Genomic DNA, 27,848 nt, shown 5'->3' with positions numbered 1-27,848 from the left:
TTATAAAAGACTTCCTAGAGCTTAATTTAGTTTTCATTTGAGTGCAAGCTTGGTGGTACTTATGCTCTTTGGACCACAGGTGAATTAATTTAAAATGTATTTGATAAAGAGAATAGTTTTGTACACTGCACCTTCAGTTTTATTGCCCTAACATCTCTGATAACAAGTGTTTTGTGCAGAGTTTGGCTCTTCTCGGAATGTTCCATTGTGAAAGCTTTCACTCAAATTCAGAAACATTTCAGTAGAAAATAATTTATAGAAATATGTATACATTAAGAAAGCCAGTATTTTCAGTTCCCTAATTTGTCATTATTGGAGATACATACAGAATTTTTCCTTCTCAGTTGGTTTCCTTTTCTACTTATTCTTTGAAAATTATAAATTCTGTGTTTTTTCCATCAGCTTGTCTATACAAGCACAATGTCTGAAGACCTTGACAGAGCTTTGGAAACTTTAGTATCACAAAGCCCAAGAGTTAGAATTGGTGGGAGTTCACAGAGAAGACCTGTGCTAGCCATTGCCTGCACCTGACACAGGTTGGTGAGACCCACAGCCATCAACCACGGGCAGTGCAAAGGTGGAGGTCTGCACAGGTTTTCCTGTACAGGAAAACAGCTGGCACAGTTTTAGGTACAGTTTCAAAAAAAACCCCAAAACCAGGCCCAGCCAGGGCGTACTGCTAGCAGTAAGTTTGGATTAGGTCATCCTGTTTTGGGGATGTAAATTAATTTAGTTGCATGAACAGAAGTTGTGCCAGGTCATTTGGCCTTGGGACCCAGAACAGCCTTTGGCTGTTGCTCCTACTGATACAAACATGGCCATAAAGACAAGTTGGTGCCTTCATTACAAGCTCACTTCTTCGTCTGCACAGGAATTGTTTTGGCACTAAGACAGTGAACTGGGACTGAATTAAAACCAAATGAACAAAACACGTCTTGAGAAGGGTGAAAAGCATGGAAGTGGGGAAAGGGAAGGAAACCACATAAAAAGTGCCAAGGCAAATTATAAAGCTACAACTTATTCTAGATTAGTTATATCCATCAGAATTTCCAAGTGACATCCCAGAAGATATATGTGTTGTTTCAATTACTATTTTTTGCTTGTTGTGGTTTCATTTTTGTTTGTTTTTAAGACTTCTCCACTTCTGCATGGAATGCTCAAGATTTGCCGTATTTCAGAAGTATCACTGTGACTGCACCACATACACCAGAACACCTTTCCTCCCACAAGATGGTTTCTCACTACTCCAAAGGCTATTATACCAGAGTTTCTGATTCTGCAAAAAAGAAAGCTCCTTTAGGAGAACCCTGTGCTCATAGAGCCCTTCATTCCCCTCTCCCACCCTTACAGTTTGCATCCCACAGCTGCAGCTCAGGGTACAACATGCAGCCACTCCTGACCTCAGTCCAACCACTCGTTCTGGACAAGTTAAAAGCAAAACTCATACTTGTGCAGCAAAACAAAGACCCGGCCCTAAAAATTCCTTACAGTTGTATGTAAATCAAGTCTACAACATGTATATTTCTCCAGCCTTGTACTTTGTTATTTGTCATAAAAGCAAGAACAGAACATACATCTAGTGTGCTCTCAGTACTCTACCACAATAATGTTATGAAACAATAATTCACTTGGCCCTTATAAGAAAAGAATCTCCATTTATTTCTCTTGCCTGAAATCTAACAGAGGTGACGATGCTGAAAGGTTCTGTGTGCCTGTGCCTGCATGCAGTTACATGCGTAAATGCTAACATTTGTGTCTGCAATTGAGCATGAGTGATTAATTACAGGTAAAATTTGAGGGTATTGTTAGAAGTTTTGCCCATTACGTCTAGTGACTTGTTTTCTTTCTTGTAAATTATGCAGTCCTCAGACTTTGAATAGCACATGCAAAGGCTATGAGTGAAGAATTTAAATAAAAATGCTTCAGTTCAAAGCAATACAAATTTAAAGGTCTAATTGTGGTCAACTTCAATTATTATAATCATCTCTCTCAGGCAGCAGAACTAAGTGGCATCAATTTTTGCCAAAACATATGATCTTTTTCCCTGTTCAAATCCCTCACATCTATTCAATTTCTACCCACTTAATAGTCCTCTTTTTAATCACTCACCATGAAGCCTTTGATCTGAAGAGGGAAGAATCCGGAGTTAAAAATGAATGAAAAATTTACTGTAGCAGACAGAGCTGACATTGAATGGTACTACACCTAAGGTCAGGGAAGCAATTAACTATGATCATGGAATCATTCAGGTTGAAAAAGACCTTAAGATTATCAAGTCAATGCAAGCTGATTTAGAAGGAGGAATTCAGTGAAAACATGCTAACAAATTCAAGTTCTGATACAATTAAGAGACCAAGTTATTGAAGATTTTAGAAATTAAAACACATGGTAGTCTCTGTCCAAAACATGTTGAGTTGTAATAGCATACTGTGTGAGTACCAATCCTACTGAGGATTGCAGCTGTTAACTGCCTGAGAGCTGTGAATTACAGGAGGAAATGAAGGCAGCAGCAGGAATTTTCACAGTGGATTGATCAAGAGTGTTGTATGTTGGCAATATCACGAAGGTTATAGAGTTGAACGGATTTATGTGCGTTGGAGAAGTAGGAGGCAAGAGAATACCAAATATGTAACACCTCTGACAAGCCTAATATAAGACTGGGATAGAGGAGGAAAAGAAAGTGGAAGAAAAGGAAGTGTTAGGCCCACAGGACCTTTCTCCTTCTTTCACTAAGCATGATTTCAATACACTAAATTGAAGATACAAATTATTGAGTGTAAATTTGGGAATAAGTACCAGAAAGTATTCCCTCAAAAAACATTTTTAAAGGCCAACAAGAGTCATGGTATGGAGAGCTACTGGTTGGATTTCTCTCATCAATCATGCCTTCTGCAGCCTACATCCTTTGGTCTGTTTGTACACTGTCTAGACTGCAAATTCATCAGAAAAAAAAGAAAGTTTCTTTGGTGCTGTTGATACTACGAATAACATAATAAATGGTCAGGCTGCAGACATTCCCTCAGGAGGAGAAGAAAGGGGGACCTGGAGAAACATTATAGAGAACAATTAAAAAAAAGTTGATCCACCTGTGTGATGTTCAGACAGACTAGTGCGTGAGGAGAATAAATAGTGTGAACGTTCTTACACACCAAAGGGTGTAAGAAGATAAATAAGGAAAATTCAACAGTGTTGGAAGTGCAGAAATAATTTTCTATTTGCATATGGAAAGGGGATGATCTCAAAGAATCTGTGAAATTAAGGATAATTAACCTCACCTAGATGCACACTTTAATCCATTAACACATGTGAAAGTTTGAATGGAGAAAAATAATGCTGGCAGTACACATAAATAAAAGGGAATAAAAACATATTTTTTAGTGCTATGCTAAGGAGAGATTTCAGAGCTTACAGAAAGTAAATATTTGGTAGATCTTCTGCTAGTTCTGTTCACTTCAGTGGAATGATGACAAGTCATAGCAATGGGCACTATGACCCCATATTTTACAGGCATTAAATAGCGTAACCAAAAAATTAATTGTAAAAAAAGATTAAAGAGAATTATATCACCCACTAAAGTCCAGACTGATTTAAATACTAAGCCATTTTAAGAGAAAAGTCCCCCTTTTTTTCCTTTCCTTTATTTCCACCCCTTTTTGTCCTCAACAGATTAAAATAAAGTTCCTGTGGTTAGATTTAGCTTTCCTTATGTTTTTTTCCTAGGTATTATTACCTAACAACTGAGTATATTTTGAAAAGCAGGGCATATATTTTATGTTATATACAAAATGGGAGAAATGTCTTGTGCACACAAAACCACATAAGGAAAGACAATCCTATTACTTGCAGATCAAAAATTCAGGACCTATGTAAAAATAATTTTTAGGATTTAGAGTATGCAGCCTTAAAGTTGAATGCTTTGCAATGCTTAATTTCACATGTGAGTGACCAGGATTAATTTTATGGCTTTCAGATTGACTGACTAAAAGTGGACTACAATGGGAAAGAGCAGACCATTCAACTAAATAAATCATGACTGTGGTCATCTCTAATAGCAATTAAATGAGACTAAGAAATATTAAATCAATTCTTCATGGCATAAGAATTGCTCCCATACCACATATTTTATCAAGTTTACTCCATCTGATTTCAGCTTACCAAGATATAGCTTTCATAGCTCATAAAATCTGTTTGGTCAACTTAATGTCAGAGTGTAAGACAGATTTTTATTTTGTGCATAAAAAAGTGTGTTCATTCCTTTCAGTTGTATTGATATTGTGAAAGGCAAGTTAATTGCCAGCAGCCAGTTCTACAGAAAATCAGAATGTTGGGTGAACAAAAGCATACTCCACTACTCAAGACAACCAGGGGATCAGGCCCAGCCAGCATGGGTTTATGAAGGCAAGTTCTGTTTGATCAACTAAATCTCTTTTTATGACCAGGTGACCCACCCAGAGGGTGAAGGAAAAGGCTGTGGGTGTTGTCTACATGGACTTCAGCAGAGCCTTTGACAGCGCCTCCCACTACATTCTCCTGGAAAAGCTGGGAGCCCAGAGCTTGGAGAGGTGCATTTTTTGCTGGGTTAAAAACCGGCTGGATGGCTGGGCCTAGAGAGTGGTGGTCAATGGAGCTGCATCCAGTTGGGGCCAGCCCTGTTTAATATTTTTACTGAGGATTTGGACAAGGGGATCAAGTGCACCCTCAGTTAGTTTGCAGGCGACACCAAGCTGGGCAGGCGTGTTGATCTGCTGGAGGTCAGGGAGGCTCTGCAGGGGAACCTGGACAGGCTGGATCAATGGGCTGAGGCCAATTGTATGAGGTTCAGTAGGGTGAAGTGCCTGCTGAAAGACAGCAGGCCTGTTCCCTGTAGTATAACAATGCCTGATGGCTAACCCTTACCAGATGAGTTCTGCAATTCCTCATGTAGGCAACCCAAATACCACTCGAATGGCTATCAGTACTTTGGAAGCATTTTTTTATGCCTGACCTTCATGTCAGGTCCATGGCCACTGGGGATGAGAGGAGCAGCCTGAGTTGGTGGCATGCTATGAGTAAAATGTGACTGTAGAAATACTGGTAGTGAAATTACTGGTAGTTGATATTCTTCAAGTCACTCGGCTGTAACTGTACCTGTGAGATCAGCACATCAGCTGCCACAATCACACATTGTCAGATGTCTTCAATTTAGTGCTCTTATAACCCTGGTTAGCAAGCAAATAGCATATAAAATACAAACCAATGATATTTACCTCACAGCTGCCCAAGGCAGTGTTGACAATAATCATGAAACCAAACCTGAAGAGTGTAATAAATATATTATTTCTTTGGATTTTTGTATATCTGCCTCAACACCCATGATTACACCCCATCTCCCTAGTATGGCAGGTTTAACACGCAGAAATGGGAATAAAGCTGCAGATTTATTTGCTGAAGTCCTAAAGGCATGAGCTTTGACTTCAAGAACAGAACTTAACACCAGTCCTTGAACAACAACTTGCATTGACAACAAAGCCCCACTCCTCATCCTCAAACTGGGCTGCATCTGGAAAGCAACAAATCTAATTAGTAACTGGAATTTAAGCTGATCTTGCAACTGGCATTGATGCTCACTTTGCCAACCACCACAGGTACCCCATACTCAAAAAATCCACAAAGAATAATAAAATCCTTCGTCCTCATCCTTGCTTTGATGCAAAATTTCTCCACTGTACTGGTCAGGTCAACAGACTTGACTAATGTCAATCTTTCCACATTCTTTTCATCTGCTATAGAATGGAGACTACCAAAGCTGAACAACGGACAATCAGCACTACACAGATATGACCTTGCTGACTTCGCCTGCAGCTGATGCCAATTCCCTCAGGTCAATCCAGGAATTGTCATCAGTTTTCCAAAGGTGCTAGTAAGAATCAAATCCCATCAGAAACAGTTCATAATTCTCAACAGCCTTTAAAATGAAAACACAGAAGCCTAAATGCAAGAAGAGAATGACAGCACACAGACTGTAACCTCAAGTAAGCATTACATTTCTTAATTATGATAAGGCTTTTGGGTTTGGCCTTTCAAAAAATTACAAAATGGTTCAGCAAATGCATTTTGTGCTTATCTGTTGTGTTCTTTTTTGTCCGCACAAGTTGTATAGAAATTTCCAAGCTACACCGTTTTAAAATAAGGTAAAACTATCTCCATTTCACATTATAAATCTCTCATAAAAGATCACACTGATTTTTATCTTCTTTATAATACACTGGGTTTTTATACATTTTATAACCTTCTGCATCTTCCCCATGGCAAGTAAATGAAAGGAAACGTAATTTACTTGATGAATTAATATGAGATTTTAGCTTTTTGCCTTCTCTGCTCTTCTGTGTATATAACTGCTGACCGTGAACAAACCTGGCAATAAAAAATATTGACAGATCTTTGATTTACTGCTTTCAGTTAGGCTATAGAAAGCAAGAAAAATTAAAATCACTGGAGGAGAAAACAGCCTAAGTACATTACAGCATCACGCTCTCATTCTGAACACCAGACCTCATCCAGCAAGCCAAGTCCAGATCCAGAAGAACTAGGCATTTCATTCCGTACTGTAATCTGCAATGCCTGCTCTGATGCTAGCCAGAGCCTGACTTCACTCCTGTTTAATCCTGTTAAACTGTTCCTGACATGCCTTCAGTTTTGCTGCCATGCCTCCTGCAAAACAGCACGAGCAGCTAAATCCCACTGATGCTAGCCAGGATCCACAGGTGTGGGAGGCAGGTCCTGACCTTATCACTCTTATCACACTGATAGGATCTGGACCATTACAAAATACAATTATGAATGTCTGAATTCACAGCAAGCAGCAGTGCTGCTAATGCCTACATAGTACATAGTAGGACAGTGGTTATAAAATGTGTTTTGGGAGCTGGAAACTTGAGTTCCAGCACCAAAAATGTCTGCTAAAGGACCATCTACTCTGTCAGACTACTTGGTCTACACTGCATTCCTTCTTATTGTGCAAATGTAACCAAATAGAACATAATTTATTTCTATTGTATATGTAAGCTGAAAGAACTGAAAAGAGAATATATTTCTGAGGAAGGAAAATAAATTTTCATAGCAACTAGCAAATATTTGCATGACTAAAGCCTTACTTAATCATCAAAGTCCAGACCCCTACTTTTCAGTGAAAGAAGCTTCATCCATTCATTAATGCTGCTCGCATACTCTGCTATAATTTTAGATTTTATAACCTTGCTATGCACTGTTAAGAGTTTTAGTACAAATCCATTTTTATTCATTAACTTTAGTAAGCTACAGAGCTCCAAGACTAAGCACCTCTGCCAAGCAACAGCAGAGCACAAAAATTTCCCTATTCTGTGCTAATTACACAAAACAAGGAGTCACAGGTTTAATAATCAAGAATATCTATCAAACAAGTAAATAAATATTTGTACTGAATATGTTACTTTAATGATTTTGCATTGGAGCATGTTTTAACTTTTGGTGGCGGGATTAATTTTAAACTCATATTTAATAAGTTGTTTTAGAAACCACAACTGGCTATCTTATTTAGGATGCCTTATTATGAATGACAAATCTGTAACTTCATTTTTATTGGCAGCATGTATTATTACATTAATAAAAAAATAATTCTATTTTTTTGCCTAGATCAATCAACATAATTACTATATTTATAAAGCTGTAATATTATATATTATTTAACTGATCCTAATGATCAAAATACATATCCTGAATGCAGAGTAGGTGGGTGAACTTAAAACACAACACTAATAACAAAGAGATCTTTTGACTATACTAGTATCTTTGAGAAACAAATTGTAGGGAGATGCTACAAAGGAGAAAGAACTGTGTAAGTAGAAAAGCAACCTTGAACCCAGCTGCCCCTTCCTTTTGGCACAGCTTTGTGGAACTAGATTTTGAGTCAGATTGAGGAGGTGATCCAATAAAAGCTCATCATAAAACCTATGTTATTGGTGCAACACTACATTTCAGCCAAGTCGGTTCCTGATGCAGCTGACCCTGCAGGGTAAATGGCAGGAGGGTGGCAGGAAAGTACAGTCCAGGTAGAGCCTAAAAGCCCTGTCAGCAGTGGCATGAACTTAAGACAGGCTCAATATAAACACTTACACGTCTTTGTGCAAACATTTCCCAAGCCCCAAAACCAGTCTGACCTGCGAATTCTGCTCACAAGCCACAGTACTCCAAACAATATTCCTGGCTAGATTGATACAACTATTTATGGAGCCATGTTGTCAACAATATCACTAAGAGTAGAGCTCCATTTAAAGAAACAGAAAACAGAATTAAACCCAAGAAGCTTTATTCAGATTATTGAAAAATTCTTTTCCTAGTTTATTTCCAAGTCACATTAGCGAGTATCAATGAGCAGTCAAGGCAGAAATCTCTTAAATTTTGCTGTCAGCATGAAAGGGTTTGTTATCACACCTTTACAGTAAGCAAAGACTATGCGAGCTCCCTAAATTGCCACTCACAAATACACTTGTAAATTGCTGCACTCATTGGGTAAATATGGTGGTTTAACACAGGGGAAAAGGTGATATGGGAGGCCAGCTGGCAGCCTGCTGCCACTGGGGGAGAAACCATTGAGATATCATTACCTGTCCAAAGAGCTCTAGCAGAAGGTTAATTTTGAAAATGTACAGCTTTGTTCCAGACCAGAAAAGGCGTCAGGGAGGGTCAACCCAGAGCCTGGGCCCCCCACACCTGTATTACAGCTGTGGCTATTCGATGAATTGCATGTGGGTGTTTGCTAGAGCAGCACGTTAACTGGTCACCACCCTTCCATAAATCAGGAAGGAGTCCTCCCCCCAAAAAAACAACCAAACCCAGAAAAACCAAAACCCAGAACAAGCAAGTTGATCAAAGCTAGACAGGTTCTTTTGCATTCCTCATGGCATCAGCTTTTGATCTGCTGTTTCAGTTCATTTATTTCTTCAATTAGTAGTGAATTAATTTCTTCCTACTATCTACTTCCTACTTTTTTTTTTACAATTATTTATATCCTTTAGATTGCTACCTGAGTCAATTAATTAAGTGGCAATGGATTTGTTTAATTTACCTAGTTATCCACACACCCTTGAAAACCAGGTATTTTTATTACAGCCATTAAAAATCAGGTACTACTGTAAGTCAGGTGACAATAACATTATCATTAGCAATGACATTATCATCCTCCTCATCATCATTTGTCCCATTTTATTTTGATCAGCATGGTAAGGTTCAAGAGCACTACTTCAAGACAAGCTTTGCAGGACACATAAGCAAAGGTAGTCAAAGGTTTCTATCACTTTACACATCTAATGTTCTGAATCCAAATGCTCATTTTAACAGACTGCCAAATATGAAGAAACATGAAATGCCTTCTAGAATCTCTTCAGAAAGCTGGCCCCTTCTGCCCTGTATCATGAATATCTGTTAATGTGCTTATGTGCAAAAATCACACTATTAATAACATCTTCTAGTTTGGCTCTCAGAAATACAGCCTGCACTACTTTCATTTATTCCCTGTAAAAGTTGTGTCCCTAAGCGTTAAAAAGAAGAATAAACTCTCTCCTAAGGAAAGCATATATTTTGTGTAACTGGAGTCTTATAGATTATAGCCAATTTATATTTGGAAGTAAGCAGATGAGGACTCTCTTAGTTAATTTCTGCTTTTATGGAAAATTTAAAACACCGCCAAACTCACAGCTTGAATACTGTATTCATAGCACTTGAGAAAAAATATTCTCATATTTTCTTCACTGTAGAGTAAAAATTAGCAAAGGATCTATACATTTCCTAATAATTGGTGCAGAAATGAAGCCTGACACAAAGTAGAGACATTTCTCCCCTCCTTCCTTCTAAATCAATTTTTCATATACACACCAATTTTTTCCTCTCTCTCCAACACTGCCTGTCTACATTTCAAGCTATTTTTGCTCTACACAACTCTCACACACACGGAATTTAGGGGCTAACAGAGTGCAATGTGCAACAATAAGCAATCATCAGAAAGAACAAAAATTACAGAATATGCAAATATTAACCTCAATTGCATAACATGAAACAAAAAATGTCTAACAAAAAAAATAAAGAATCCTTTAGTAATTTATTTGGTTTTGTAACCCACTGAGTGCACAATAAATATAAGTAAACCAGCAAGTTCTTCAATTTAAGTCAGCTATGTACTTTACAAATATAATTCAGATGGCCCAGCTTTGAATATGGAGGTGGCAGAGCCAATCCAAAAAAGCTGAAGGATATCACCTATGATCCATGTTTAAGCAATGACATGCAGAAGCATCACAAAGTCACCACCACTCTAAATTTAACACAAGACAGAGCTTTTAAACACTCTCAATATCTAAAATTGAGCTTACCACAAAATACTTCCTGACCCCAAACTAAAAATCCTCATTAGAATTACACTTATGCATAGAGCAAATACTCTGTTCAGTGAGGGGCTAGTGAAATTTACCTGAAACATATTCTCATGCCAACTAAGCCATACACATCAATAATAAAAACAATTGTGTGTACACACCCCTTCACAAGCTGCAGATCTTCAAATGAATGCAGCAACATCTATGTCATTCAGAATTATGGGGCCAGAAATACCTCTATTCCCTTTTCAGACTAGTCTAGATGTCTAAAAGAAACCACAAGATGCACAGCCTTTCATTCTACAATTTTTCCCTGTTCATACAAACTCTGTGCACAAACCCCATGACATGATGGCCACAAGACCAGCACGTTACATGCACACAAGTCATGTAACATGCATACACAGTCAGATGGAGCACTGTGTGACAAATGTTTCATTTGCGTCAATGCGATAGATGCACCTTCATCAAATGGGGACTCAGGAGCAGACTATCCTCCTGAGCTACACATGCCACACAGAAATGCCAAGTTACAAAAGCTCCCAGGCCACAACAGTCCAGAGCCAGCTAACAGGGCCAAAGAGAAAGGAGTCATGAACCTGCAGCACAAGTGGATCCCAGCATATTACAACAGATGCATTACAAACTCCGATACTTTATTCACCAATACCTCTTGCTGCATGAATTGAGTGCTTTTAAATAGCCTGATCCAATACCTGACAAACCTTAAGCATTCACAAAATACACCCCCTAACAAAAGGAACATTGTATGAGGGAATAGCTCAAGCACATCTACAAGCCACAGAATGTGGCTAAGTTTCATAGTGTAATATTTAAGGAAAGCACGCTGTGTACTAGCAGCAATATTTAATTAGTAAAAGTGGATTAAGTTCCGGGAAGGAAATAAGAGAGGATGACAGGGTATAAATTGGCCACATCAGTGATACAGATGGAAGCAACTCTTTTTTTCTGATAAAGAATTCTCCTACAAACAGGACACTATAGAGTCCTATACTGTTCCTGTACTTCTTGCAAAGCAGAAGTCAGCTGCTTTGAAGTGGGAGATGATGAAAATCAGATGGTTAGGTCCATTTGCTCAGCTCCAGAATTCTCCAAAGTCTTTTGTTTTCTCTTAGGAAAAGGAAATTCTCTGTTCTGGGAAATGGTTCTGAACATTTTGGATTTAGCCCCTTCAGTGATCAAAACAGTTAACTGGAATGAATTTCAGCTTCAGCAATCAGAAGAATGAGATGGTGCTGGCAAGGAGAGGAATTCTTCAGTATCTGCTCTGCAGAAATAAAAATTAAAAACATAGAAACTCCAAAAAGAAGCGTATGTCCAACTTGGTGTATACAGAATTTGTACATCCATATGTCTAGGGAGGATTGAGGCCTCCCTGAATATTCAGACAATATGTCTCTAATACTAAATCACTTTATCACATGTGCTACTCTTAGATGATCCATACCCTATTTCCTCATTACTTTTTTCTCAAACTAATGGATGAGAGCATTTGTAGTGTGGTATTTAAACTATAAACAGAACAGATATTCTTATTAAACGAAAAGGATCCCGGCAGTTTTGTCACATCTATGTGCTAAATTTGTAGCCCTTTAATTTTCATTGTTGTATAATATTCTTCCATTTTCTGGAGAAACTAAAAAGACACATTAGAATAGCAAACTGCTGAATAATGAGATTCTGCTCTCAATTGCTTCCATCTCTCATGCATACTATTGGTACCTGTCCATGATGTTAGTTAATCTCAGCTGACTTTACTGGAGCTTTTCACCATATGGCCAAAAAAATGGCTTGTTTTTCCCAACCTCTGCCATGCCATTTCATTCCTAGACCTGGACCCATCCTTTCCCATACCTCCTCAGAGAGTGACAGCTTCCCCCCACCAGCAGCTATACAGCAGACACATGGCAAGAGTCTTTTCATTTAACTTCTTAAACAGTTTCTTAGTGAGCTCTGGCTCCTGTTAAAGAACACAAGTGGGAATCACAGCAGCTAAAGTTTCACAACAGAGCTATTATATTTCATCCATACAAGAGACACTGGAGAGAACAGAACAGAGAGATGGGGATATCTGGGCTACAGTGTGTGCTCCTTCCACTTTGTACCACTGTTTTCCACTTTGCTTGTAAATACGCCAGCATATTTTATTCTCAAGATCTCAATCCACTATACAGAATCAGAGCTTGTTTTCTAGTTGGTCTCACCACATAACCTCATTTTCCCCCCCTTCCTTCCCAAGTGAAACTGTAGCTTTTGAAGAAATGTTATAAAGATATAAAACTCCCAGACTGGAGCATAACAACTGAGTCTTTAATGTAGGACCTTGTTACTGAACAACAGCCAGGCCCAGGGTCTGAAGAGTAAGATGCAAGAACCCCACAATCAACAAAACTACTCTTCTTCTCTCCTTTCTTCTTGTCTCCCATGAAGGGTTCAACATAAGTACAATAGTTAAATAGGCTAAGGTCAGGGGTTTATTCTTTCTTTAAGCTTTTCTGAATGAACTGTCTTTTCTTGTGTTACATGCATAAAGGTCCAACCTTTCTCCAAGGATGTTAAACTCCCTGCCAAAACAAGTCATGGCTACAAATTTTCTTCACAGGAAGAATGTTACCCCATTGTTTTTCAATTTATGCTTTTTCAATGCTAGACAAGGAGTCAAAAGCTTATAATATCTAATCTGAACTATACAGTATTTCATAATTCCTCTGGTTAGTGTTCCTTTGTTCATTTTCTGGCCAAGATAAACAAGTCCAGTCTTTGTTTTCTGTTTCCCAGTTCTGAAATGTGAAACATTTGACATCAGTCACAGCTTGCGTTGAGAAGCTGGCTACTGTATCTGCAGAGTCACATCATGCAGCACTAAAAAAACCTCATCTCCTTGACTGACTATGAAGCTGACATTGGTCAGCACTGCAGAAAAGGAAAATCTCAGTCTCTGACAGTGTCCTAGAAAGTGGTGGATCAGGGCCAGCAAAGATCCTTCTCCACAGATGATGCTCTAATCCTTGATGTCTCTATCCATGCTTCTGTCCACAGGTTGCAGTAAGGTCTCTTGAGCCCACGGGAACATTCATAATGACTAATAACTAATTGTTGCTACTGATCACTTATTCATGAAAGTTGAAAAGGCATGAAATGATCTCTTAAAAGAGTGACCTCAACCAGTGTCCCAGAGTCCTCTGTCAAAAAGGAAAGTGGAGTTGGTTGGTCTGCCTTCTTCAGATCTTTATCATCATTGGATCTGGCATCAGACACCACTGTTGTGTACCTCCACAACAACTTCTGACATTTAGATTCACTTCACCATAAAGTATAGAACTTTTTTAACTGGCAGATGTTTCAAATTTCGAAATTTACCATTTACTGGAAGGATAGAAGCCTTCAGTGTGCTGACTGAAAGGTAGGATGCAATAATGGCGCATGGGACAGAATGGAAATCAACTCACAGAAAGGTCAAAGAATACAAAGTGACATTAGGGAATAATGGAACACTATTCCCTAATGTGGCCTAAAGCAAGCATGGTACCGGTGCAGCTCAAAATTTACTCCAGTAGAAAAGTGATGGTGGGAAGTGACATGCAGTTGGAGGAAACCCAGTGTCTTATCTGAAAAGATTAAAATTAAACTTGACATTTTAAAAAAGTCAGTTCCATGGGGGAAAAAAACCCAAACCAAACCATCCTCAATACACACGTGCTACTATCAAAGAACTACTTTCCAAAAAGAGCTGAAAGCCAGGAATGAAAAAAGAGAAAAACAACCTTCACACACAAAAAAAAAAAAAAAAGTCAGGAAAATAACATTTTTAAATGTGATTCTTCCTACAGGGTGTTAAAGAATATGCTTTAGAAATTTGTGAAAGAATTAATTATGCTGAGAGTGATGGGGTTTGGTGGGAAAGCAACTGCTCTACCGCAAGGTAAGTGTAGTCCATCTGGCCCATCAGTTCTACACATTCACGCTTAGAGAATTAAAGAAGCCTGTGCACTTTAGCATTCAAGCCCTGTATTTTGCACATGCAGTTTTTTGTGACAGGAAACAGAAACATGATCTCCACATAGCCACCATGCTCTGTGCTCCATTACAATTCACAACTCTTGTCATTTGAGCTGCTTTCACATCTGTAACCTAACGCTCCAGCAGCCCAGCCTAAACACACATCTGGTAATCTCATGCACATCGCATGCACCGGGACCACAGGTGGGGTGATACAAATTGAGTCTGTTTGGAATTGAATGCAGAATGGATTGGAAGTACATCTAGAAATAATTGAACACAGTGACCATAGCAGTAGCAGCTGAAGCTTATGAGCAGTGAGATGTCTAATAATTCTTAGTAGAGCTACTTTACCATTAACACACACTCATAAATAGCCTACACTGAAGAAAGAAACTGCTTCTTCTTGAGAGCAGCTGAGCTGAACAGGATTGCCACAGAGCAGGCAATGCTTGCCAAGCACTTGGCAAGATTATAATAATTATCTGCTAGGCTGTGCAATATGCTCAAAAATATTTGTAAGCAAGGTGAAGAGATTCATGGAAAAAACGAACAACAAAATCAATACTTTGTATTCTGATTACAGGGCAAAACTTTCTTTGAAATTACTATACATTCTCCATCAGCCACAGAGGCAATCTCTAAACGCACTGTAAAATGGAACAGTAAGATTCACATTTATTTTCTCTCACTAATGACAACTGAAAATGTTGTGGGGGTTTTTTGTCTCTGAAAACTATCCATAGAAACTGTAGTATTCTTTACTCACGAAAGATTGTCATTATCAGGAGAAAATATCAGGCAAATAAATGCACTGCTTCACACATGCACTACTACTACTACTTCTATCCTTTGTATTATAAAATCCAAGGTGATAAATTAAGGAAAGGAAGGGTCTTTTGCCTAGTTGTGCTAACAACACATAATTACAGCCAATGGAAGTTGACTGTCTTTGCTCCTGCAAACTATTTCAGCAGTCTCCTATAAAGTCAAAGGAGATAGATTCATTAGTTAAATATAAATAATCCTTAAAAGACCCTTCACATCATCTCCTGATTCTTCTGTCACTTGTCCACTGCCAACATCATGATCTCATTTCCTGCAGCCTTCTCCCTTTTACCCACTCCTCCTCTGCAGGATTCAGTCTGCTTCTCCAAAATTAGCCACACCACTTAAAGAGCACAAGTTCATAACAGTGGCTGCGCAGTTCCCTGTGCCAACATTTAGTGTGCTGAATGCACAGTCACTCATGAAACATCTGTCAAGTTTAAGTCTTCTGGAGTGCCACATATCATATGCTATTGCAGTTAGAATGGACAACAATACAGGCAGGTACTGAGAGCCAGTTCATCTGTTCTGTAACAAACTGAATTTACTTTTTTTCTGCTGATCAGAAATAAAGGTGAGAAGGCTCAGTTGTCTCATCCTAAGAGTAACAGTGGCATTTTTGGATCACCAATGGTTCCCACCCCTCCTGTGTCACAGCAGTATAAAGGCACATGTCACACTATACTTAGCCTGGAAAGACATGACTGAAAAGTGGACAAAAAAAAAGTTTCCTTTTATTTTCAGAATAAAATCTAGAATGAAAATAAAACTACAGAATGCAACAAAAATAAGGGTTTTTTTTCTCTAATCTATTTTCTAACCTCTTATATGATTTCCTATACAATTACAAAAGGCTATTCTATATACCAGTTCAAAAAGTTGGAACTGTAAACTGTTCCTCTACTAAATCCTGTGGCAATTCACCATCTTTACAGAAAAGAAGTTCTTACTTCATTTCCACTTAGTCCTATAGACATCTTCTACAGGCACTATTTAAGAAGCTAGAGAACACACCAAAATCAGGAGCAGGACATACTTTGCAGGACAGACCAAGGTTTGAATTATTATGACTAGTGATAATGTAGATTGAGCACTATGGAGCACAGTGCTGTACAATTTTACTACAGAGGCAGAAAAGGAGAAAAGGGGAAACTCGGAACAAAACTCCAGGAAAATGAGATTATCAGAGAAATCCAGGTCTTCAGCCTTTAGAGAAAGCAACAGATACACAACACGGCTACCAAGTGATACAGTCCTTTGTGCTAAAGTTGCCTTCAATAATAATACCATACTGGCTACAGCATCTGGCTCTTCACAGCCGCAATGCAAAAGTCTTTCTTTTCTGACTCCTTGAAGATCCACTTGCACCAAATTAGAGTAAAACACCCATTCACAGACAACAACATTGATTTCCAAGATAATTTCAGAGCCAAAAAATACTTTTCCTGAAGTCACTGAGGTTCCTCCACCTCACCCACCAGCAGCTAAAAAAAAAAAAAAAAAAGTGTCCTGTAAAGACATTGACACCAGCATTATTCAATGTTCTTGCTTGCCACAGCTTTTCCAGGAAGATGTGCAGCTTCACACAGCAAACTTAAAATCCCAAATTAAAGTTCATATTTGTTTTGTAAATGTATGGCCACACACCAATATCTTTTAAAGTACATAACATACAAGAAGGCAAAGGAAGAACAGGCTGAGAACAACTAAAGGACAGTAAGAAAATTGTAGAAACTGTCTGAATTAAAAAAAAATTGAAAACACTTAGTAAACCATGACACAGAATAGGAAAGAAATGCAGTTAAAGGTGGGGTTTTTTTCACCCAATTCTGAGAAAAGGAAAGAAGTTCTATAATTCCACTATTAAATTAATATAGAATTATACTACAGAGATAAAAAATGACAAAACAAAATTAGAGATTCCATAACAAAGATTAAAAAAACATGGCAACATTGCCCTGAATTCCTACTGTTCTGCATCACAAAATAATCAGGATTTTAGTAACAGTATCACAGTAGCATGCAAAGGCATTTGCAAAATGTATGGCAAAATCAATTTCTCAGCACAGGCAGTATTCTCTATTACTACACGAAATCCAGATGGACTGATTTGAACTGACCATGACTGCACTCCAACACATTTTGAAACTAACCCCAGTGCCACCACCTGTGGGTTTCAGACAAAAGAAAAACCCTGGATGCAGGCCAGCATGCAGAAAAAGGTCTCTTTCTCACCATTATTTTCCTCCCTGTAAGTATCTCCTTTCTATCCTACCATCTAATCTATAATCTGATGAAAAATAACTGCTATTTGCTCTAGCTTCCCTCCAGTCTAAATGCCTCCTTTAATTACAGAATACATCTTCAGGGTTTCAAAATTCTTAAACTAAATTTTTTCACAAATAAAAAAATCTTATGCAATTTCTTCTTTATTACAGAATTAATAAAAATATATTTAACACCAAATTCAAAGCAAACTGTGCCATGGTATATTTGCTTGCCTTTAACAATCTTTCCCCTCACAAAGACTTCCATTATTTTTTAATATACTAGCCATGGACTGGGAAATTTCAGAAAAATGATCACTAGCTTTATATCATCATCACCCTGCAAACTCTGCACCTTTATTAAGGCTCATTTCACACCTAGTATAGAAAATAACACCACTCAGTGGTAAATAGTATCAGTAATAAAATATGAGCAAAGTCATGCTGCCATGTACTCATCTTAGTCCTGTGCCTTAACTTGCCCAAAGACAACAAAAAAAAGTTACTACTAAATATTGATAATGTTTTGCAAAATAAACACAGGGATAAAGACAAATTATGGGAAGCCTGGAGTGATCAGGTCTTCTGGACTGCAGCTTCATGAGAACCCTCTGTTTCCAGGCAGCTGCGGGCAGGTGTGACTGCTGCTGTGGATAACAACACTATAGAGACCCTGGCCACAGCTCAGGCTACCAATGCCCAAATATTGAATGCAACAAGGAAAAAAACATATTTCAGGAATTAAACAAGCTGTAGAATTCATGCATTAAGTGTAAAAAGTCTATTCTATGGTTATTTCTGGAGAGTATGTCATTACTGAATGGGATAATTTCATGACAGAAGTGAGAAATGTCTCTTGCTGCAAAATACATTGGAACAAAATCTCTTCAAGCAAGTAAAATTGGCACAGACCTTAACAAAAGAATTAAACCCTTAAAGAATACCTGTTCATCAAATCATTGTGTCTGTCAGAGTAATCTCACCTTGAAATCAAGCTCATTAATTAAAAAAACAATAATTACATGACATCAAGTGATATAACTCAAAAGATCAAGTGTAGAAAACTACAGCCTTTAGCGAACAAATCCTGTGATAAGAGTGTTTGCAGCATGTCTGTCTACTTTACTTTACATGCAGCTCCCCTGCATTCTTTGAGGAATTAGCACTGCTGATCATCTGGCTTATCCATGGGCCTATTGGTTATTGATAGACACACCGACAAACTTTAAAAGCTTCTCATCTTCAAATGTGTTACCAACATCAACTAGGAAAGTAAGCTGCTTCTGCTATTTTGCAGATAACAAGTATCTACAGTTTTGAACTTTGAACCAATGGAAATGAGAAAAACCTGCTAAGACAAAGTTCTGAGGTGAAACAGCATTTTTCTACAACACTTTAAAGTATGAATATTACTGGATCCTCTCTGCTGCATGCAGAAACAGCTCATCATGTGGACATTGTCTCTGTATGAAGCTGTAGCAGCTGTCTCACATTAACATGCTTAACATAAATACAGTTACAATATAGATGCAAAACTATTAATTAATTAATTTTAAGCTAGTATATTGTTGATATAAGTTCAGGGAGCATCAGAATCCCATAAATCTCTGCTACTATTGAGATCTTGACCCTTATTTTCTTTGGCTGGATAACAGCTAAACTGATCTACTCTCCCTCTTTTTAGGGCTTTACTCACTCAGTAAAGTAATTATTATTTTTTTTCTATTGGTTTAACCTGTCCATAATTACATACTACTTTTATCAAATTCTAAAGGTCACACAGCAGTCATTTTGTGTGTTACTAAATAATGTCATGTGAACTGCATTTGGAGGTTTTAATGTAAACAAGTGGAATGAGACTTTATGAATTTTGTGGGAAACTGAAATATTTCCTTAATATATACTTGGTTCCCATAAAAACCCCAAACTAACAGCCCTGGCAAAATGAAACCCCTTCTCCCCTCTGACAGGACAAGTTCCTGTTGATGTGTATCAGCACCAATCACAAAGGAACACACTTTTAGTACAGAGGTTTCACTACTTTGTACACTTTTGGACTTTTTTTTTTTTGCTTGGCTGCCAAAAGGAATAGTTTCTCTTACAGGGGTTTCAGTGACAAAGACAAATGAAGCAGCAGTAACCAGCCAAAGATATCCAGTCCCATTCATGAAGGCTAAGAAGGAATAAGGAGTAAGACAATTAATAACATGATACAAAGCTGTTCCTAACAAGCTGGGTTTGTAAGATAAGGGCAAATTTAACTTTTCCTTGTTTTTCAGCTATGTCATATTCCCTTTTAAAAATCTTTTGAGAAGCACTTTGAAGCATACCATATTTGGCTATCCATTTATTCAACTCCTCTATTTATTTACTGTCTGTAAATTCCCAATTCCTGAGTAAACCAAATGAGGCACATGACAAGAATTGCCTCAAAGTCTATGCAGGAACTGCCAAGAAGTGGGATTCCTCCCAGCTGGGGATGTTACTGCCATAAACACCTCGAAGGTGTTAAAAAACCCTACCACCTTTCAACTATCACCCATATCCAATGTAATCTCCCTACAGAACATTAAGCTACCCATTTTGGTATTCGTCTGAATTTATCATTCTTCCCAAACATTCAGAAGGCCAGAAGAGCTCACAGGGTTCCATTCCAGCCACAGCTGGACTTAATCAGAATGATCACAAGCTCTTTCACCTTTAGGCCTCACAACTTGGACTGCAATGGAGCAGATAACTGAACACACCACAGCTTCAAATCCTGGAAAGGCTTCCACCAAACTGAAAGACAGCACGGCAGTTCCTCAGCAACCAGTCACTCAGCACATCTCCTCTCCATTTATTCTTCTCTGACTAACTCTCCACTAAATAACAGGTCAAATTTAAAGCTCCCATCCTTATCTTTAGACCTCTTCATTGGAAATGTCTCACCTCTGGAAGAAACTGCTTTTCAAAAGTGACAGAACCATTAGTTTCAAGTTACATGTTTCAAACTCTTGTTTCCATGATGAACACAAAAAATGCAAGGATCATTTCCAGAAGGGATGAGGACAGCAACAAACCTTAGATTTATCAAAATAAAAGGCAAAACCAATTTCCTAAACTACTCTTCTGACAGTAACAGATAAACCAAAATGCCCCTCACCCTCAAGTAAGCAGTTATTTGGTCAGAAACATCAAAAGAAAGCAGAAAGAAACATATCTGTGTTCCCTTAGGCAAACAAGCACTGTGTCCAAAGGCACCACTAGTTTCTGAATGAGACAGATACATAAGTCCTTCCCTTGCACAAAATTGAATTTATTCCAGATGACTACAGAACTTCCCTTCTTCTCAACAAAGCAGTGAACACTGAAGTAGCTGTTCAGTGGGAAGAATTACTTTTACTTGGAGCTGAAAGAAAATACATTGCTGACATCCATTATGGGAAGGAGATCTGATGCAATTTTGAGGAAGTGGAGGAACATCGTCACATTTTCAACACTATTTATACTGTTCTATCTATTAAGTTCATGTATTCTTATTGACAGACATAAAAACCTGTTCACTTTCAAACACTATTGAACACAGTTGATGAGGAGATCTTAAAGCTTATTAAGATAATACTTCACTACACAGAAGGTCAAAGCACATCTTTTCAAATATGGCCATTTCAACAAGCTTAGCAGTTATGTAACTAAATGAAAATCACAGAAGGATGTATTACGAAAACAATATTGTTACAGTATCATTATTCAATATGCCTAAGAAAAATAGATTTTTTTTCTTACAGTAACAAAAGCCCAGTACATTGATGAGTTTTATAAATTAGACTGTGTTCTTTCTACAGTAATTTGTGTTACACAGTAGTGCCTCATTTTACACTTTAATAATTTCTTTGCCTGTATCATCTGGCAGTGCCAAGCTTCAAGTCCAAGGGTCTGAATAAGGAGGTGGCACCAGAGCACTGCTCTATAAAGACTCTCAACTCCTGAGAAGCATCAGGTCAGCTACACTGTCTTCTTTTGTCCCAGAAGATAATGCATACAAAACTCCTTTACTGTAACTACATCTGCTATGCATCTAGTGCCAGCATAGTAAAAATATTTTTTATGGTTTATTTCAAGTTCTGCCCAGTGGAGTTTTCTTCATGCTTTTGTGATGTAGCCTCCAGAACAAAGTTGCTTGTGAAAACAAGTCCACTCACACCTACTCATCTACAGTCACAGCTGAGGATAAGCAGCCATGGAAAGAGTCATCACCCTGGCACAGAGAATAATATCCAGGCAAGTGGAAGGAATGAGAGTATTTTCAAGCAGTCAGGTTTCTTGCAGCCTAAAGACAGTGAACACAAGTCTCATGGAAGCATGTGAGCCCTTTCAAGAAAAACTAAGAGCAGCTGCTAAATTTCTCACTTTGCTTTGAGCCTGATTTCACAGTGAGGAGTCAGTATCGTATTTTACAAAGAAGAGTGGGTGCTTGTTTCTTTTTCATGACAGGACCTGACCTATTGGTTCTGTAGCTCCTCAGATGAAGGCACTTGGACACACTACAGCTGCACAGCTCTGGAAGAAAGCAAATTTCATTCTGTAACAAAATACTGCCCACAGTCAATCTGAAGGTATAAAATGTGAAGCTTTAAATTTGTTTTAGGACAGTGGTTGATGAACTGTATCTGAGAGGTATGTAGGCTATCTACACAGCTGGGGTGGAATTTTTCTGCAATAGAGACACCTGGAAACTTGAAAATTACTGTCAAAATAATCTCACAAAGTTTTTAAATTCCTGATGTAATACTGCTACCAAACAATTCAAGCCTTATCTTAAATATCCCTGGACTGTCTGTGAAATCAAGTGGCTCTTCATTTATAGATGCATCTAAAGACAGACTGCAGTGAATCTACGTTTGTTCAAAATTGTGATACTCTTCACAATATCACAGAAATGTAGAGAAAAATGCACAGTAGCAACAATTATAAGTAGAAAACCTCAGAAAGATAACTCACAACTATAAAGAATTTATACCATAATACTAAGGAAAATAGACCAGTCAGGTTCCAGAAACAAATAGAAATCTAAATGGCAGGGCCAAACACACTGAATTTTGCTGTTCTTCATGGCTGGTAACACTGTGGTCAATGAGATAGCTTAAATTGTTATACAAGTAAAATATCCAAAGCTAGCTCTGAATAAACAGGAACAGTAGTATTATTATAACAGACATCAGAGGACACATAGTGACAAAATTAAAACTTCTCTTTCTATTTATACTTACAGGCTAGCTGACCACATAATTATAGATATATAAACAGATATGTTTACTTAGCAGTAAAGCTCTGGGTACTGGACACTTTCAAGTGCTTAAGAGAGGAATAGACTGAAAGGTATCTTTTTTCTTTTACTTAAAGAAAAAATGCAGCATTGCCCAACAAGGGTAATCAACAGCTTCAAAAGAAGACACTTGCCTCTTTTCAAGTCAGACAGTACTAAAAAAGAAAATCAAGAAAAAAAAGCAGGAAGAATAAAGAGTCAGAGAAACTGTCCCTGAGTGCTTCTTTTCACCCTATTTTTACCAATGAAAGCTTTCATCCTGAATGGACAAGGAATTCAGAAATAGAACTAGATACTAAACTCCATGATTACTGAACTAGAACTAAAGAATCATCATGGCCAGGAACACAGGAGGAAAAAGATACCTTTTGACATAAATATATAACAACACTGGCAGAACCAGAGAAGCCTGACAGTTAATAGACTAAGCTTTGAAGTTTGGAAAAGTTTGCCAATGCATGTCAGCAATTTCCCACAGAAATGAAACAGACTGACCACTATCTGGGGCAAGACTGTTTGAGATTTACCAACCACACTGCAGAAAGACAAGAAAAAAAAAACAGAACTAGGTCTTTCATTGACTTAATTAGAAAAACAGAAATGCTGCCACACACAAAAAATGCCTCACGATAGGACTAAATGTGCCACATTTGTCACGTTGATGTTACTAAAGTGTTCCTTACTATTAAAGCATGCAAATCCAAATGCTGCTGACAAACAAAATCCAGTTGCGTTATTAAAAGCATATGTAGTGGGTTGACCCTGGCCAGATACCAGGTACCCACTAAAGCCGGTCTCTCACTCTCCCTCTGTGACTGGACAGAGCAGAGAGGAAAAAACCAGCTAAGAATTCATGAGTAGAGATAAGAGCTGGGAGAGGTCAGTGATTGATTACCTTCATGGGGAAAACAAGACTCAAAGTGGGGATAGTACTTATATTTATTACTAACAGGATAAGAGCCAAAGACTGAGAAGTAAAACTGTCTTAAAAACACCTTCCCCTCCCACCCCTCCTTCCATGTTCTTCCTCCTCCCCCCCAGCAGTGCAGGGAGACAGGGAATGGGGGTTATGGTCAGTTGTTGTTCCTGCCGCTGCTCAGAGAGAAGAGTCCTTCCCCTGCTCCCGTGGGGTCCCTCCCACAGGAGACAGTCCCTGATGGGCCTCTCCAGCGTGAGTCCATCCCTTGGGCAGCAGCTCTTCCCAAACTGCTGTCCCATGTGTCACTCTTCCATGGGGTGCAGTCCTTCAAGGATGAGCTGTACTGACGTGGGTCCTCCACAGGGGCTACAAGTCCTACCCGGGAAAAGCCTGCTCCAGCGTGAGCTTCCCTCTCTACGGGCCACAGGTCTCCGGCAGGACCCTGCTCCATCTTGGGCCTCCCATGGGGTCACAGCCTCCTTCAGATATCCACCTGCTCCAGCATGGGCTCCTCCATGGGCTGCAGGGGGGTCTCTGCACCCTGATGGTCCTCCAAGGGCTGCAGGGGCACAGCTGCTCCACCACGGTCTGCACCACGGGCTGCAGGGCCTCAGCTCCGGCACCTGGAGCACCTCCTGCCCCTCCTTCTGCACTCATCTTGGTGTCTGCATTGTTCTTCCCATGTTCTCACTCCGCTCTTCCCTGGCTGGAATTTCTTCTGCGCAACAATCTTCTGTTCTTAAATATGTGATCACAGAGGCGTTACTATTACTCCTAATTGGCTTGGCCTTGGCCAGCGGCAGGAAGTCCATCCTGGAGCCGGCTGGCATTGGCTCCATGGAACAGGGGAAGCTTCTAGCAGCTTCTAACAGAAGCCACCCCTGTAGCCCCCCGCTACCAAAACCCAGCCACAGAAACCCACTACAGCATGTTTTTCATATGAGCAAGTTTTCTAGCAGCACACAGAACAAACCACCATCCTGGTTCATGCTATGAAAAATTCTATCTATTGAGCTGATAAATATTATAATGCAAAAAGTTAACATGAACAATTGGAAAGAAACCCCATATAACTTAAGTCTCTTTGTATACTTTGAAACATTATTCTATTATAATCAGTCTTCAAAGTCTATATATCTGCCAGTTTACTATGCTAATGCTTACAACATGAAGAGTTTCCTATAAAGCACAGTGCAACAATACATGCATTTTGTACAAGTGACTTCAGGAGGAAAGCTTCTGTCCAGACAGACTGTACAGGACAGATGAAGAAGCTGAAACAGCTTCAGTCAAATAAGAAAAATAAACCAGCCACATGGTCTAGGATAGAAACATTAGGCACCTCGATAAAATATTAAAAATACAAAAGAAAAAAAATTTTGTAGTTTGTAGAGAGGATTGGGAGAAAAGAACTCTCCCTCCCATTCTGATTTAAGCACTATCAATCAGGCTGCTCACTGCTCAGCAATACCGGCTTACCTGAAAGCACAGCTGCAGAAGAGCCTCTGTAACCTGAGCATGTTCCATGTTCTGTATTGCTGGGTTTAGAGGACAAAAGCTTTCCATGAGGCTAGATATTGTTTAGAGCTGGACCCTGGCGTAGGCAGGAGTGGGAAAAGTACCTAATTATTATTTTTAATTCCCTTTATTACAAGCATCAGTGTCACCAAGAAAATTCAGCATATCTTTTTGCACAATTGCTATGAAAAATACTGACACCTAAAATTCAGTAAAAGATCTGTTTCAAGCATCTGCTGGACTTCTGGAAGTTTTCTAGGTACCACTTCTACTAAGATGTTAAAACCCCTAACTTTTGCTGTGAAAGCTCACCACAACCTGATATTTATATGTAAAGGGGAAGTTTCCAACTAAATTATAAAGCTTGTGAGTGGCAGAATAATTGATTACTTCCATGTGGTAGCAGGCTAATGGTAACACATTCTCCTAATGATCTCTATAGTTTAACCTGGGGATTTTAAATTGGGCATGCATTTACCACATCTCAGTATCTTAACAATACCTTTCATATTCCAACAAAATGCATAAAGACAAAAAGGTGACAAAGACATCTAACTTCTAATTGCAGGGAACAAAAGTATGAACTCTAGTCAAGCAGAGTTCACAAAAACACTATCCTTGTCAAAGGAAAACACAGTCTGTGAGACTTTCAAATACCTGAAATTAATAAAGACTTCCCACATACAACTACCAAAATGGAAAGCTTTATGTTCAATGGCCATTCAGAATTCTGCCTAAACTTATTGAGGTTTTAATTGCAACACACAGGTCCAAGTTTCCAGTAATCCATTTTTCCTGCTCACAACACATACTAACCAAGGAAAGACTAACACGTAGTAAACAGGTCAGTGATATAATACTCCACTAAGTGGCAAGTGAAGGCAAGGGGCACATTAAATGCTGAACAAGTGAAATTTCTAGGGAATGGGAATGAATACATTAATAATCTGCCTTGCAGAAATTATTAGAAATCTATTAGGCAATTAACTGCCTTAAGTGTTATATCCCACTACAGAGAATGGAGCTGAAACTGTCACTCTGTAGATTGTTAACACCTGAACAAAGCCATTAGGCTCTGAAGTAACTCATTACCATTCCCTGCAAGTGCTCCTGCAGAAGCATTTGTTAAGACTTTCACATTTTTATACCCATTTCTACAACTTCACCCCAGGTCCCTCATAAGTCAACCACTGATATTGAGTGTTCTCTGCTTTATATTGAACTAATTAATTCAAGATAATTAAGTCAGGCTTTCAGGATTAAAGAGGCCTCTGGGGGAAATAAACCAACAGCAATGAAATGGTGGGAGTACAAAGAAAACTGAAATTTCACACTAACCTCTCCTTTATGAAAGAGAACCTTGCTTTACTGTCCAGCACTCTCTTTCAACTTTCCTCTCTTAGGTCTTATTTCCACAAAATGAATTCCTTGTTCTGGTTTTCTTGTCATCAGTTCCCTAGGAAACATCCTGGCATGCTACAGCATCTCACCAGAATAATATCACACTGATTAAGAACACCTTCAAGACTTGAAATGTTTTACAAGCACAAGTCTACAGCTGTGATTGTAGAAAATACATTCTAAATTGTGTCTGGTTTTCATGATCAGGAAAAGCCTTCACTTATAGATATCACACACCCACCCCTTTACAGAAAAAAAGGGAAATGTGAGCTTGATTTCTACCTCAGTCTCTTTATGAGTGAATTAACAATTAAGCTACTGGGGAGAAAAAAAGGAAAGAGAGAGAGAGAACATTTACTTTGTTAATTTCTTTGCTTTCCTTAAAGATCAAAAATTTGATTTATTTCCAAAGGAGATCTATGTTTCATGCAGCCCGCAGCACCTTGTTAATTTCATATTTAATTTGAAATGGAAGAAGGCAATTAAACAAATTTCAGGTTCATCCTAACTGGAAGCCTGTGTTAATCTCTCAGCTCAGACAAGGTAGGATAAGATCTAAAGCACTGAACCAGAATAAGTGTGATAAAAGAGCTAACAGAAGTCACATCTCTGGGGATTTGAACCAGAGAAGACATCAATAATAGCCTAATCCTGTTACTACTTATTTTGTGCTGCTGGTCTAAATGTCAAAACCATATGGATGATCCAAAAAATCCACCTAAAAGAACTTCTGACTAATGGCACTGAAGTTACTTTATATTGATAAACTACCCCAAAACACACAGTTTGAAAGAACAAATTAAAGATGGCTCTATCAAATTAATGTTAGAAATTTAAGTTTTAGAATAATATATCACATAAAGATCATCCATAGTATTGGTGCCACAGCTAGAAGTGATCAATGTACTTACAGCTAGTAACTCTCTGAAGATATAAAATCCTCCTGGAATTGTCACAAATACACATAATGTTCCTAATATCTAAATCTGTGTACTACGTTACAGTTTCCAAGGTCTACAATGACTGTACATATGAAGAGGATGTGAACTAATCCAGTGAGATGAATAACTCTAGAGGAGTTCTATGAAAAAAAAAAGTGTTCTTGAAGTTCACATTTTATCCAAGAGTAGTCAAATTACTAGAACTCAGCTTACATTTCTGTCTCAGATGGAATCCCATTTTCATTATATTTTAAAGGAAAA

At 38.4% G+C, this 27,848-nt stretch overlaps 1 protein-coding gene across 1 annotated transcript in view; it reads right to left on the bottom strand.

Annotated features, from left to right (window-relative positions):
* Window positions 1-24,178, bottom strand: part of DCHS2 (dachsous cadherin-related 2) — an 88,653-nt gene extending 64,475 nt beyond the window's left edge. Inside the window, exon 1 of the mRNA XM_018071050.2 lies at window positions 24,107-24,178. Coding sequence (XP_017926539.1) covers window positions 24,107-24,178 — 72 coding nt within the window. The remainder of the gene's footprint in view (window positions 1-24,106) is intronic.
* Window positions 24,179-27,848: the final 3,670 nt, after the last annotated feature.

The sequence above is a fragment of the Manacus vitellinus genome, unplaced genomic scaffold (assembly GCF_001715985.3).
Source record: "Manacus vitellinus isolate BGI_N305 unplaced genomic scaffold, ASM171598v3 scaffold_0_pilon, whole genome shotgun sequence".
Lineage (NCBI taxonomy): Eukaryota > Metazoa > Chordata > Aves > Passeriformes > Pipridae > Manacus > Manacus vitellinus.
Note: the sequence above shows the minus strand (reverse complement) of the source record. Positions and strands in the feature narration are given on the sequence as shown.